Source organism: Monodelphis domestica, chromosome 5 (genome assembly GCF_027887165.1).
Source record: "Monodelphis domestica isolate mMonDom1 chromosome 5, mMonDom1.pri, whole genome shotgun sequence".
NCBI lineage: Eukaryota > Metazoa > Chordata > Mammalia > Didelphimorphia > Didelphidae > Monodelphis > Monodelphis domestica.
The window spans coordinates 313,361,967-313,376,080 of NC_077231.1; the positions used below are offsets into that span (position 1 = coordinate 313,361,967).

A 14,114-nucleotide genomic window follows, 5' to 3' on the forward strand; every position below is an offset into this window, starting at 1 on the left:
ACAAAGAAAGGTTTGTTAGTGTTTGGGAGTTGGTGTTTTCAGAACTAGAAGATCCCTGAGCATGTGTACAGTCATTACAGAAGAGAGAGACTGAAGAGACACAGACATATGTTCTCCAAGAGACATAAAGGAAATTCTCAGTGGAGTGACATTGCCAAAGAGCTGGCGCACACACAAGAAGACCCAGCATACAGATGATGGGAGGCCTCTTAGCAAAGAAGTGATGTGGTGAGCATTTGGGAACACACAGATCCCGAGAGAGGACCAGCCAGTTGGGCCCTCCTCAGCCTTCTCCTTAGCTACCCTGAAGAAATCTCGCCATCTCTCTTTATATCTGCCCTCATTCCTGGGAACTCAACATCTAGATGGATGGACATTCTCTCCAGTGCTCTACGTTCCCAGCCTACAGCACTCCCATGACTCATTTCTTTCATGCTAGCTGAGCTCCACACAAGAAAGATTTTACCCTTGATCTTGGCATCAAATGCAAGTCCTCCTTTTCTATGTTTAAGAATTCTGACTTCCTAGCATGCTGAATTTCTTGTTCTCTTGTCACATCACTGATCATCTCTTACTAAGTCCCAATCCTGGATTTCTCCTGCTATCCAGCCCCTTCACTCCTGATCACATGATGCTGAACAGAAGCCGAGGAATAACAATATTGCACTCCTTGGGGCAGCTAGGTGGTGAAGAGTATTTGGATCTAGAGTCAAGAAGACTCATTTTCCTGAGTTGAAATCTGACCTCAGACACTTACTCCTTGTAACCCTTGGCAAGTCATTTCACCCAGTTTGCCTCAATTTCCTCATCTGAAAAAGAGCTGAAGAAGGAAATGGCAAACCAGCCCAGTATCTTGGCCAAGAAAACCTCAAATGAGGTCACAAAGAGTCAGACATGATATATATGCCTGAACAACAGCCAACAGTCTACTATGAATAAATGTTCATCTCAATAGAGCAGCAAGGCATCCCTATGCCTCTTTCCAGATTAATTATCTATGTTCCCCTTCCCCACCGCAGCAAACCTTCTTTGAAACCTTATCCTTTCTCAATAGCCAACAAGAATCTATTTATTAAGTCTACTATTTGCCAGGCATTGTGCTAAAAGTGTTGGGAATACACATATAGGCAGAAAGACAGACAACCTTTCCATTCCACTCTCTTCCCCAACCTCTTGGCGGAAGACATCAGCTCAAGCTTCAATAAAAAAACTGAGATGAATACTAAGAGTGGTCAGTTCTCTCCTTTTCCCACTGTAGCCCTGTTTGGGCCATCATTCTCTATTAGGCCCACTCCAGGCTCTGATGATGAAGTCATTCTGTTTGCTAAAGCCAAAGACCCTACACATGCCCTTGCTCCCATCCCATCCCATATCATCACTACAATCATTCCTTCCTTCCTCTGTCATTCAGTCTCCTTTCTATTAATTCCTTCCCTGTTGCTCACAAAAATTTCTAAGCCTCTTCCATCATTAAGGGGAAAAAAAAAACCTCACTAGATTTCACTAGGTTCACCTGCTACCATCTTAAATCTCTCCTCCCTTTCTTGGTTAAACTCCTTGGAAAAGCTGTCTACAATCTCTTCTAAACTAACTGCAATTGGCTTCTGACCTTATCATTTAAGGGAATCAGTTGCTCTCTCTAAGGTCACCATTGTAGAATGAATCATTTTGATCATGTTAAATTAGAAAGGTTTTGTACAAACAAAAGCAATGTAACCAAAACTGGAAGGGAAACAACTGGGAAAAATTTTGTGTAGCAAATTTCTCTGACGAAAGTCTCATTTCTCAAATACATAGAGAACTAAATCAAATTTATAAGAATTCAAGTCATTCCCCAATTAACAAATACTCAAAGGATATGAATAAGCTGTTTTTAGAAGAAATCAAAGCTATAAATCAAATCATATGAAAAAATCCCTCCTGATTAGAGAAATGCAAATTAAAACAATTCTGAAGTACCACCTTATGCCTAGTAGATTGGCCAATATGACAATAAAGGAAAGTGATAAATTTTGAAGATGTAGGAAAATTGGGACACTAGTACATTGTTGGTGGAGTTGTCAACTGATCCAACCATTCTGGAGGTCAGTTTGGAATTATGCCCAAAGAGCTATAAACTGTGCCTATCCTTTGATCTATAACACTAGGTCTGTATCCCTACAGGGGAAAGAACCTACTTGTACAAAAATATTTCTAGCTGCTCTTTTTGTGGTGGCAAAAAATTGGAAATTGAGGGGTCTTCATCTATTGGGAAATGTCTGGCTAAATTGTGTTATGTGATGGTAATGGAATACTATGGTGTGAGAATGATGAACAGGATGCTATGAGAAAGAGCTGGCAAGATCCCCATGAACTGAGGCAGAGTGAAATAAGCAGAACCAGGAGAAAGCTATACACAGAAAGTGAAACATCGTGGGATGATCCAGTGTGATAGACTCTGCTCCTAATAGCAGCAATGCAATGATCCAGGACAATTCTGAGGACTTAGGACTAAGAATGCTTTCTGCCCCCAGAGACAGAACTGTGGGAGTCAGATGCAGATCAAAGCAGACTGAATACTCTTCCTCTACCTCTCTTGCCTCATCCCCAACTGCTTGTGCCACCCCCATCCACCTGCATGGGGGCATGTTCCATTTCTAGTGTGGCTTTTCCCTCATTCAAATATAAGCTCCTGGAGGTCGACTTCACTTGTCTTTCTATCCCCAGGGCTTGTTGCTGACTGACTGGCTGGATCTAATACAAAGGTCTGGATGTGGCCGGGGCCTCAGGGAGGAGTTTGGGTTCCCTCAGCAGAATGGGGGCTCCCAGAGAGCAGAGCCAGCCTTTTGGCTTTATTGCCTCAATACAAATAATAGTGCCTTGCACATAAGAAGCATTTAGTAAATGCTCTCTATTTCTTCACAATTTTTATTTTTTAAAAATATACTTTCTGCCTTAGAATTAATACTATACTTTGATTCCAAGGCAGAAGAGTGGTAAGGGCCAGGCAATGAGGGCTAAGTGACTTGTCCAGGGTCAAACAAACAGCTAGGAAGTGTCTGAAGCCATATTTTAACCCAAGACCTCCCGTCTCCGGATCTGGCTCTAAATTCATGAGACTGGGGTGGGGGCTGTCAAACCGCTGGCAGGGAGATAAGTTAGGAGACAACTGTACATTCCAAGAAGGTAAAAGGTAATAAATAAGGACCCAGTCTCAGGTGAGAATTAGGGGTGGAGAGAGGAGAGGAGCCAAAGATTCCAGAACTGTCACTGGGTAGGTTTTTGTCTCTAGCTTCAAGAAAGGGAGACTGGGTGGTGCCTGGCCAAAAAAAAAAAGGAAAATGACAAATGCTGGAGAGGCTGTGGGAAAACAGGTAGATTAATGAACTGTTGGTGGAGCTGTGAATGGGTTTTCCCATTTGGGAAAGCAACATGGAACATGCCTCAAAAGTTATAAAACTGTGCACAGCCTATGACCCCCAAATATTGGTATTACGTCTATAGCCCAAGAAGATAGAAAAAAAAGAGGAAAGGGGCCAGCAGGTACAAAAATATTTCTAGCAGTTCTTTGTGTAGTGGCAAAGAATTGGAAACTGGTGGGGAGGGAGAGGGTTGCAGAGGGCTGGCATCAATTGGGGAAGGGATAGACAAGTTATGGTCTATGAATGTGACAAAATAATAACTACTATGCCATAAAAAAGGATGGAGGAGATGATTTTACAGAAACCTGGGAGAATTTATATGAAGCAAAGCAGAATCAAGTGAGCAAAATAGATGAATAAATAAAAGGCAGCTAGGTGGCATAGTGGACAGTGGGCTTGGCATCAGGAAGACCCTAGTTCAAACCCAGTCCTTGATACATATTAGATGTGTGACCCTGGACAAGTCCCTTAACTTCTGCATGCCTAAGTTTCCTCAACTGTAAAATGAAGATAATAATAATAACAACTACTTTATAAGGTGGTTGTGGGGATCAAATGAAATATTTGTCAATCATTTAATAGGGCCTGGCACATAGCAAACACTTTTTTTTTTAATCCTTCCCCCCCCCCTCTCTTTCTCTCCATCTTAGATGCAAAAGATGAGTAGGGAAAAAGCAAAAATAAAATTGAAAATGAAGGTGCTATGCAAAAAAACAGAAATAATAATCATTTAAAATATTCCCAAAAGGAGAGAAAATCAGGAAAGAGCTAGGAAATAAGAGGAGAAAGAGAGGAGAAAGAAGGAGAGAGGGGGAGAGAAAGGAGGAGGAGGGAAGGAGGGAGAGAGAGGGGGGAGGGAGAGAGAGAGAAAGAGAGACAGAGAGAGAGAAAGAGAGACAGAGAGAGAGGAGAGAAACAGACACAGAGGGGAGAGAGAGAGACAGAGACAGAGAGAAAGAGAGGGGGAGAGAGAGAGAGGGAGAGACAGACAGACACAGAGGGGAGAGAGGGGGGAGAGAGACAGAGACAGAGAGAAAGAGAGAGGGAGAGAGAGGGGGGAGAAGGAGAGAGACAGACAGACAGACAGACACAGAGGGGAGAGAGAGAGGGGGAGAAAGAGGGGGGGGAGAAAGAGAGAGAGAGAGGAGAGAGACAGAGGGGAGAGGGGGAGAGAGAGACAGAGAAAGAGAGACAGACAGACAGACAGACAGACAGACAGAGAGGGGAGAGAGGGGGAGAGAGAGAGAGGACAGACAGAGGGGAGAGAGGGGGAGAAAGAGAGAGAGAGAGGAGAGAGACAGACAGAGGGGAGAGAGGGGGAGAGAAAGACAAAGAAAGAGAGAGAGAGAGAGAGAGAGAGAGAGAGAGAGAGAGAGAGAGAGAGAGAGAGAGAGAGGAGAAACAGACAGAGGGGAGAGAGAGAGAAAGAGAGAGACAGAGAGAAAGAGAGGGGGAGAGAGAAAGAGAGAGAGAGGGAGAGATAGACAGACACAGAGGAGAGGGGGGGAGAGAGACAGAGACAGAGAGAAAGAGAGGGGGAGAGAGAGGGGGGGAGAAGGAGAAAGAGACAGACAGACAGACACAGAGGGGAGAGAGAGAGAAAGAGAGAGGGGGAGGAGAAAGAGAGAGAGGAGAGAGACAGAGGGGAAAGAGGGGGAGAGAGAGACAGAGAAAGAGAGGGGGGAGAAAGAGAGAGAGAGGAGAGAGACAGACAGAGGGGAGAGAGGGGGAGAGAGAGAGAGAGAGAGAGAGAGAGAGAGAGAGAGGAGAGAGAGAGAGAGAGAGAGAGAGAGAGAGAGAGGAGAGAGACAAAGAGGGGAGAGAGAGAGAGAGAGAGAGGAGAGAGACAGACACAGAGGGGAGAGAGGGGGAGAGAGAGAGAGGACAGAGACAGACAGAGGGGAGAGGGGGGAGAGAGAGGACAGAGACAGACAGAGGGGAGAGGGGGGAGAGAGAGAGACAGAGAAAGAGAGAGAGACAGAGACAGAGAGAGAGGAGAGAGACAAAGAGGGGAGAGAGGGGGAGAGAGAGAGACAGAGAGACAGAGAGAGAGAGAGAGAGGAAATAGAAAAAGAGAGATCGGTTGGCATCAGATGATCATAGAAATCTGAGGAAATCTGTTTTATCCCATAGAATTTGAATACCATGAGAAGTACACTGAAGGGGCAGGTCTAAATGCAAGACAGTGTCAGGGGAGATGCAGGAGGAAAGAGGGCTGGAACTAGCAGCACAGGAAACACCAGGCCCAGCACAGGGGAGGGTAACTTAGTATCTCAGCAGCCCACAGAAGGGGAGTCAATGCCCCGTCAGTGGCTGCTGTGAAGTCCCGATGGAAACAGTCCAAGAAAAGTCACTGAGGAATCCACTTTGTATCCCTGATGCTGACCACAGTCTTCGTACCCAGCAGGCACTTGACGGGCTTTGGGGGTTTAGAGGGGAGGCCAGCGGGCCAGCCTCAGCCTGCCGACACCTGTGTGAGCCACCCTGCCTGCCCCAGGGCCAACACCGGTGCAACAAGAGCCTGGAGAACAGTTCAGACAAGATCACCACGCAGGGGAAAGCAGCGAAGCCTGCGCTCTCCCATCGATGAGTCGGCTGAGCAGCGGAGCTCACGGCAGCTCAATGTGACTCCCCAGGGCGGGCCACCTGGGAGTGCCCAGAGGCCCCTCTGGCTCGGGTCGATGTGCCGGTCTGTTCTGTTTAAAGGCCCTTTGCGGTCCTCTTCTAGGGAGGATGCTTAAAAATAAAGAATATCAATAAAAGATCATGCACAAACCCCTCCCTCTGGGAAGAGCTAATGGGACTTTCTCCACAACCATCCATCATTGAGAAGCTCCTTTCTGAATTCAGCTCTCTGTGGCTGGTTTGAACTTCACAACATTCCTCCGTCTCGCCACTCTGCCAACAGAAGGGAAAAGAGGATGACTTGGGGGGCAGGAGGGCAGCAAAGTGGAGAGTTCAAATCTGGCCTCTGGCACTTCCTAGCTGTGCGATCCTGGGCAAGTCACGTCATCCTTATTGCTCCTCTGCCTTGGAACCAATACACAGTATTATTCTAAGACGGAAGGTAGAGGCTATTTTTTAGAAGATGGCGACGACGATGACGACGACGACGACGACGACAACGACGACGATGAATATGATGATGATGATGACGACGACATCGACATCATCATCATCATCATCATCATCATCATCATTATCATCATCATCAATGGGAAATCTCCCTCAGCTCCTGGCTGCCTGAACAGGAAGACGACAAAGGGCCACCTGAATAGAACGTCAGCAGAGCATCTTCTTCTTTAAACAACGCAGGTCCTCACCGGGCCATATTCTTGCCCCTCAGGCCTCGGATGCCAACAAGGGCCAAACCTCTGGATGGCCCAGAGCCATGCTGCTAACTCAGGATGAGCCCAGGCTTGGAAAAGCAGCCTTCAAGTCCGCCCCCTGGCTGGGGCTCCTGGAGAGGACCCCGGAGGGCTTGGTTAGCTCCAGTTCCTGCATTTCAATAGTCCACTTTGAAGTCTGATGCCTCAGAGGGCAAGTTCTGCAAGGCGTTGTGGATGCCCCTTCCTGAGGTCAAGGCTGGGTGCGTCTGACTCGTCACCCAAGAAACAAGGGGCTTGGCCAAGAGGACCCACTAACCACCACAAAATCCCTCGGACCTTGGCGTTTCCAGTCTGAATCCCTTGTTTGTAGCTGAGGAAAGCGCCCAAGATGCCAGTTAGGCTCTCTTGACCTCGAGGTCACCCTGCTAGCGGGCAGCACCAGGCAGGGGCTCTGACCATGACGGCCACTCCATGAGCCTCAAACTACTGGGCTTCCAGTCAAGTAAGGGGGCGCCCATTTCTTCCCGAACAGTCCAAGAAATCAAACTTTTGCCTCTTATGAGAAAGCAGGAAATAATGCCCCCCCCCTACCCTGGATGTTTCCCTCCAGGAAGGTATTCTTGACCTGTGGGAGGTGGCAGAAGGAAGGGAGCATCAAGGTGGCCTTCCCTGCCCGCTTCGTGAAAAGCCTCAAAGACGAGGCTCCTGGAGAGCAGCTACGGAGGAAACTGACCCAAACGTGGAGGAATAGGGGATCACTCTCTAGTGTGTGGGTAGCATTGCTAGAGAGACACACAGTGTGTGTGGTGGGGGGCAGGTGGGTGACGCCCTGGGCCCCGTCCACCCCAGACTCTGCTGGCACCCACGGCACAACCTGCGCAGGACCAAGATCCGGGGGACTACCCAGCGAGAGCCTCTGGAAAGCAGCGCTCGCTGGAGGCTTACTTACCCCCCTCCCTTCCTGCTTTTGTCCCTTTGGGCTCCTGGGCTCATCCCCGGCCTCTGAATCTTTCATCTGTTCTCCACCTGTGCGAGGTCCTTCCAGGGGCTCCATCTTTATTTCCCTGATCTCAAACAGAAATGCAGCATTTCCTTCCTTCGATCACTTTATATGATTTGGGGAAGCTTGCCCCCGGGGGGCCAGGGCCCCAGACGGCTAAGAAGCCCTCAGAGTGGACGGGGGCGGAGAGGGTCCAGGGTGGGGGCTGGAGGCTTATTTCAGAGGAGGTAGAGGAGGGGAGGCGACTTGCTCAAGGACACACAGGGTCTGGAAGCAGGGAAGCAGAGACCAGGATTCCTCTCGAGGCACACAAGAGACCCCTCCAGAGATCCTGAGCGGACCACAGTGGGCCAGGGCAGACAGAAACAACAGTGTTTCTATTTCTTTATGCCTCCAAAATAAAGCCAAAGCAACAAGAACGGGGGAAAGCCAGCCAAGGGGGTCCTTCTCTCCTCTGCCCTAACTGGGAGCATGCCGCCTCATCTCAGCCTTGTTTCTCCAAGTCCGAAAACCTCCAGATACAGTTTGGAAATGGTCCATCCTCTAAGCCTGTGCTCTCCAGCTCAGCCATCTCTTGTTGGGGATGGAACGCTACCCCCTCCCCACTGGCTACCAAGCCCCCTGGAACCCAGGAGGCTGCCAAGAAGCCGGCCAAACTGTACCCAAAGTTCTGGACTGGTTCCGTGTGTAATGGTGTAAAACTGGAATTCCCTCTACGAGCGAGGGAAGGGAGATGCGGGCACCCAGGCAGCTCTGGGGCTGCCCTGCATGGGGCCGGCTCTGACCTCACAGAGAACCCCCCCCAGACGTCCTAGAAAGCAGCCTCGGCCAATAAGAGAAGGAAGAACAAACAAGGTTGTGGTCCAGCGTCTGTCCTTTATTCAGCTGTAAACCTGGGACTGGGCGGTTATGGGGGATTTTGTTCCTTCCTGTGCTTGGTGTCGCTACTGGGTAAAAATCGTGAACTCTGTTCAAATTCCAAAGCGATGGCCAAGCTGGAGTTAGTTGTGCCACAGCAAGGTTCTGTGCCTATGCCCAGGGCCAATGGCACCGGCATCTTCTGTGGGTCAAGATTCTCCCTGGGACCCTGCCCTGCCAGCCCCCAACTCTGCCAGGAGCCCCGAGGCACCTCCCTGCTTTCTAGGGCTGCTAAAGGGCCAGTCCCCCATTTCCCCAACAGCCTCCTTGGGAGCAGCAACTGATTTCCCTGTACATGGCATAAAGCGGGAGGGCAGTCAGTCCGCCTTGGTAGTCACATGAGATATGGCCCCCGCACAGGCCACGCACAGCACCAGACAAGACAAGTCCCAGGAGCCTCAGCATCCAGACCCTCCACCCTACTCAGTGGGCCACCTGCAAGGCCAAGGGATGGAGAGCTGGAGTCCAGCCCCCACCCAGGAAGCTCAGAGGCCAGGCCACTTTTCCTGACCCCCAGCACGCTTCTCCCCATTGTTCTTGGGATCCAACCAAGCAAATCAAGTTACCCTTCCACGTGAAGGCCCTTCAGCCACAGGAGGGATGCCACCCCCACCCCCGGGATTCCCTCCTTCCCCCCATAGGTGCCCTCTCCTGAGCAGGGCTGGAAGGGGTCTAAGCAGAAGACATCAGCGAGTCCCACAGGGCCAACCAGCCAACCAAAGGCCCCCACCCAAAGGGCTGGACAGGGTCCACAGAACCTCCATTCTCTTCCCCCTCCAATCCCTCTGTGCGGGGCAGCAAAGACCATAAACTCCTCAAACTGCTCTCCCCACAGGGCTTAGACTTCATACTTCTGAACTCTCCTATCCAAGCAAGTGGCTTATACAGGCCACATGCTGAGGGAGCTGGGGAAGCCGCCTGATTTCTGCTCTGGGGTTCAGGGAAGGCTTCTGGGAGGAGGTGGTCCTTGAGGAGAAAGGTTACAGCTTCTAGGTTTGGGAAAGAGTCGGAAGGAGTGACCCCTTCCAGGCCTGTGACAGTCCAGTGTGGCTGGGGGCAGCTTCTGTCCTGGAAAGCTGCTTGAGGTCTCTGTCGGGACAGCCAGGCAGTTAAAGGAAGGGCCTTGAATGCCAGGGTCAAGCCTGACAGGATCTGTAGTGCCCTAAGTCATGCCATCACCAGAACTTATCTCCTTTCTCCACCGTCCCAGGGAGAAAAGATAGTACAAAGGCTACCTGGGAAACAAGCCTGAATCCAGGAGGCCCGTTTCCTTTCTGAATAAACAGAAACAGAAGGGTTGGTCTTTGGCCCCTGTTCACATTGCTCCCTCCCGGGCTGAGGGTGTGTACGGGTGGCCGGACCCACGGCTGGACAATGGGGCCCCAAACAACGTAGCCCTGAAGTGACTGGTCTAGGGTCACCCAACTAGGAGAGAGGTGGAGGGAGGATTCACATTCGGGTCTTCTGATGACTTTTCCAGGCCCCTTTGGGATGTGTGGGGAGGGGAAGAGCACGAATCCCAGGCCAGCCCCCGGGGCAACAGCTCCAGACCAAGTGCTCCCTCTCCCCTCCCCCAGGGGAAGGTAAGCCCCCCAGGGCCGAATCTGTTTCCCTTCGGTCTCCACTCAGAGGGTCTTTTTTAACCACCAGAAAAGTGTTTGAAACGGAGGGCTAGACTGGAGTCGCAAGGCCTGGGTTCGAATTCTAGTCGGGGCTCTCGCTCCCGGGGTGACCTTGGGCAAGTCAAGGTCCCTTCTCTCCCTAAAGAGGGGCGGCCACGCCGAACACCTTGGGGTGCTCAAGGCAGGAGAAGAAGGGGGCGCAGCGCCGAGAGAGTTAAGGGGCGGGCGCCGCAGGCAGGGCCGCGGGGCCCCCTCCCCATCCCTTCCCCCTCCCCCCCGGGGGCGGTACCTGCTTCCGCATGTTATTCATGACGCCCATGAAGCTCGCCAGAAGCTTGGCCTCCTCCCGGGCCGCGAGCTTCTTCTCGGTTTTCTTCTTATTGCTTTTTTCCGCGCCGGACGCTGCCATCCTCCCGGGCACACGCGCGGCACGACCCCGCGCGCACGCGCACACGCACGCACACACTCACCCTCACCTCCCCAAGAGCCGCGGATGGAACGTCCCGGGCCCCCTTCCCGCCCCCGCCCCGCCCCTACCCTGCCCCCGCCCCTTGGAACGCCGCCGCCCCGCTCTGTCGAGACTGGGCCGGCCCTGAGCCTGGGTCTAGGCCTGGGCCCGCGGAACGCTAGCCCGGCCGCCGAGCCTGCGCACAGGGGCTCCCGCGGGGCCCGCCGCCAGCCCACGTCACCGCCGAGCGCAGGCTCCGCGCCTGCTGCCCGGGCCGCGCCCCACACCTGGGCCATCCCCGGGGACCTGCAGGCCCACTTTGCGGGGAAACTGAGGCCGAGGGCCAGGAACCTACTCCGGAACACTCACACAGAGTTGAAAGGGCCCGGGAATGGCATCCCCGCCGACCCACCCCTCGTTTATAGATGGGGGAAACTGACCCCCAAAGGAGAAGGGATTTGCCCAAGGTTCTGAATGGAGAGTCAGAGTAGACACCCAGGAAGGGGAATATAAATCCTCTGAGCTGAAGACAAATCCAGGGCGTTTCCATCTCAGGGAAACGGCAGCTTCTAGTTGGAAGAATTCGGAATTACTGGGCCGGGCCAAGGCAGGCGGGCCGGCCCCGGCTTCTAATGGCAGCCACTCAAATTTAGGGAAACCTGGTGGAGGTGGGACCAGAACCACATCTGCCCGGGGCGCTTTTCCCTAGAACTAACAACTTGCCAGTAGACTATCAATCACTGAGCTAGTCTGGTTGGAACCAGGAGTAGCATTCCCAGCCCTTGTGAATGTTGGTGTGAATGACTTGTACAATGTCGGGGGCAAGTAAAGGGAGGGCCAGGAGCACTGGTTTGGAATGGAGGATCTGGGTTCAAATACTGTTTCTGATCCTTGTGCCCCACCTCCCCAGTCTTAATATACTCTTCTGCAAAATGGAGGGGGGAGGGGGTCTTGGAGGGCTTTTCTGGCTCCTGATTCATCTCCAACAACCCCAACTTTCCCAAAGCAGAACGGACTGCCTTGAAGGAAGTTGACTCCGGGAGTTGGAGAACCACTTGCTGGGGACAGAATAGCGGGGATCAGTCCAGGTTGGCCGGGGAGGAGGCCCCTGAGGGCCCTTCGGGTTCTGAGGTTTGGAGGCCCCCAAGGCTGGCTTAAAGGTTGCTGAGGATGTCCTATGGGCTTGGCCTCTGAGGGCAGGACTGGGAGGAACTGGGGGAAGACAGGGAAGAGCCATCGGGAATGGGCTGGTGGAGGGCTTCCTGGGGAAGCGCCCAGAGGCGCAGGCGGCAGATTCCACAGAGCAGAGCCCTCCCTCTTACCAGTACTGTGAGGAAACCTCTCCTTTGCTGAAATGGAAGCCAGTGCTACATTGCTTCACTGCTACAGTGTATACACTAACAATGCAGGGATACAAGTGACCTGGAGGGGGTGTGGAGCCCTTCGGGTTCACTAGAGGAGATACTAGAAAACTTCCATTGAGATACTCTGAGGATCTGGGATCTCCGCTCTCTCCCTTTTTTATTTTTTAGAGTCCTTACTTTCTGGGCTAGTGACATCTCTAGGCCAGAGAGGCAATAGGGTTAAGTGACTTGTCCAGGGTCACACAGCTAGGATTTGAACCCAGGACATACAGACTAGGCCTGGGGTTCTGTCCAGTGGGCCACCTATCTACTCCCAAATGCTATCCTTATGACATTAGTAGAAGTGCTTTGGGGGCATTTTTGCAATCAGTTTATGGCAGTGTAGCCAAATCAGGGCAGAACTGGCCTGAATTTATCATGGCTAGTATTCAGCCCCCCCCCCTCCCCCCAGTCTTGTCCACTCAATACAGTTCTCAGTTACTTCAGTGATGTCTGACTCTTTGTGACCCCATTTGAAGTTTTCCTGGCAGATCCAGAAATGATTTGCCATTTCCTTTTCCAGCTCATTTGACAGATAAGGGAATAGAGGCAAACAGGGTTAGGTGACTTGGTCAGGGTCATACAACCAGTAAGTTTCTGAGTCCATATTTGAACTCAAATCTTCCTGCCTCCAGACCCAGCACTCTATCCATCGTACCATCTAGCTATCCCAGGAGCCAGTTTTATAGTGGAGGACCAGCTTAAGAGCCAGCTATGAAGAGTTTGCATCATGGAGTACTACAGCTCTCCTGACATCTCAATCAGGTCAAAAGAATCCTTTAGTAAATCTCATTAGGGTACACAGGTTTTGTATTTGGGCTTTTTCTTTCTTAGCCTGGCTGCTGACTTGCTCCCACCATCCCTCCAAAATAAAATAATTGCCCAGGTAGAGAAGGATTTACTCCTAATTAGCAGGGTTAGCTGGTTATTTTTCCCTGCCAAGTTCCCCCCTGTGAACCCAGAAAAGCAAACCAAACCAAACCAAACCATGAGTTCAGACAAATGGAGGTATGGCGTGCCATCCTGTCTGGAATGCCCTACCTCCTTATTGCTGTTTCTCTGTCCAATCTTGCAACAAGAATCCTTGACACCATGGAATGGTTCAATCTCAAAAAATGGATGTGGATGTCAGAGAAAGAACCGTGGGAGCAGAAACACAGAAGAAAAACAACTGCTTGATCACATGGGTCAATGGGGATATGATTGGGGACATAGACTCTAAATGATCACCCTGGTGCAAATATCAATAATATGAAAATAGGTCTAGATCCATGACACAAGTAAAACCCAGTGGAATTGCACATTGGCTATGGGAGAGGATTGGGGGAAGGGGCGGGAAAGAACATGATTCATGTAACCATGGAAAACTATTCTTAATAATTAAATAAAATGTTTCAATTAAAAAATGTATGTGGATGTATCTAATATTATCTATACATGTATATATGTATTACATTGTATCTATAATGTGTGCAATGGTTAGAGCTATAAAAATACTCATGCTAAAAAAAAGAAACAGTAAATGATGTAAATATAAAGAAGGACTATAAGTAAAGTAAGTGAACATAGACTAGTATATCTGTCAGATGTATGGGAAAGGAAGGGATTTGAGACCAAGCAAGAGATAGAGAATATTACAAGTTGTAAAATGAATGATTTTGATTACATTAAATTAAAAAGGAGTTTTTTGTACAAACAAAACCAATGCAACCAAAATTAGAAGGGAAGCAACAAATTGGGAGGGGAAATACAACAAACACCTCTGACAAAGGTCTAATTACTCAACTTTATAAGTAGCTAAGTCAATTGTACCAAAAAAAAAAAAAATCAAGCCATTCTCCAATTGATAAATGGGCAAGGGACATGAATAGACAATTTTCAGATAAAGAAATCAAAACTATTAATAAGCACATGAAAAAAGTGTTCTAAATCTCTTATAACCAGAGAAATGCAAATCAAAACAACTCTGAGGTGCCACCTCACACCTAGCAGG

General features: G+C 50.2%; 1 protein-coding gene across 2 annotated transcripts in view; it reads right to left on the reverse strand.

Moving 5' to 3' along the window:
• KLHL7 (kelch like family member 7) overlaps positions 1-10,811 on the reverse strand; it is a 50,500-nt gene extending 39,689 nt beyond the window's left edge. The window contains exons 1-2 of one of the 2 annotated variants that reach the window (XM_007505378.3): positions 10,560-10,807; positions 7,680-7,799 (exon numbers count right to left, since the gene is read on the reverse strand). In XM_007505378.3, coding sequence (XP_007505440.1) covers positions 7,680-7,799; positions 10,560-10,679 — 240 coding nt within the window. In that variant the 5' untranslated portion in view covers positions 10,680-10,807. Of the gene's footprint in view, positions 1-7,679; positions 7,800-10,559 lie in introns of both variants that reach the window. The other variant, XM_001363458.3, reaches the window with a different exon arrangement.
• Positions 10,812-14,114: the final 3,303 nt, after the last annotated feature.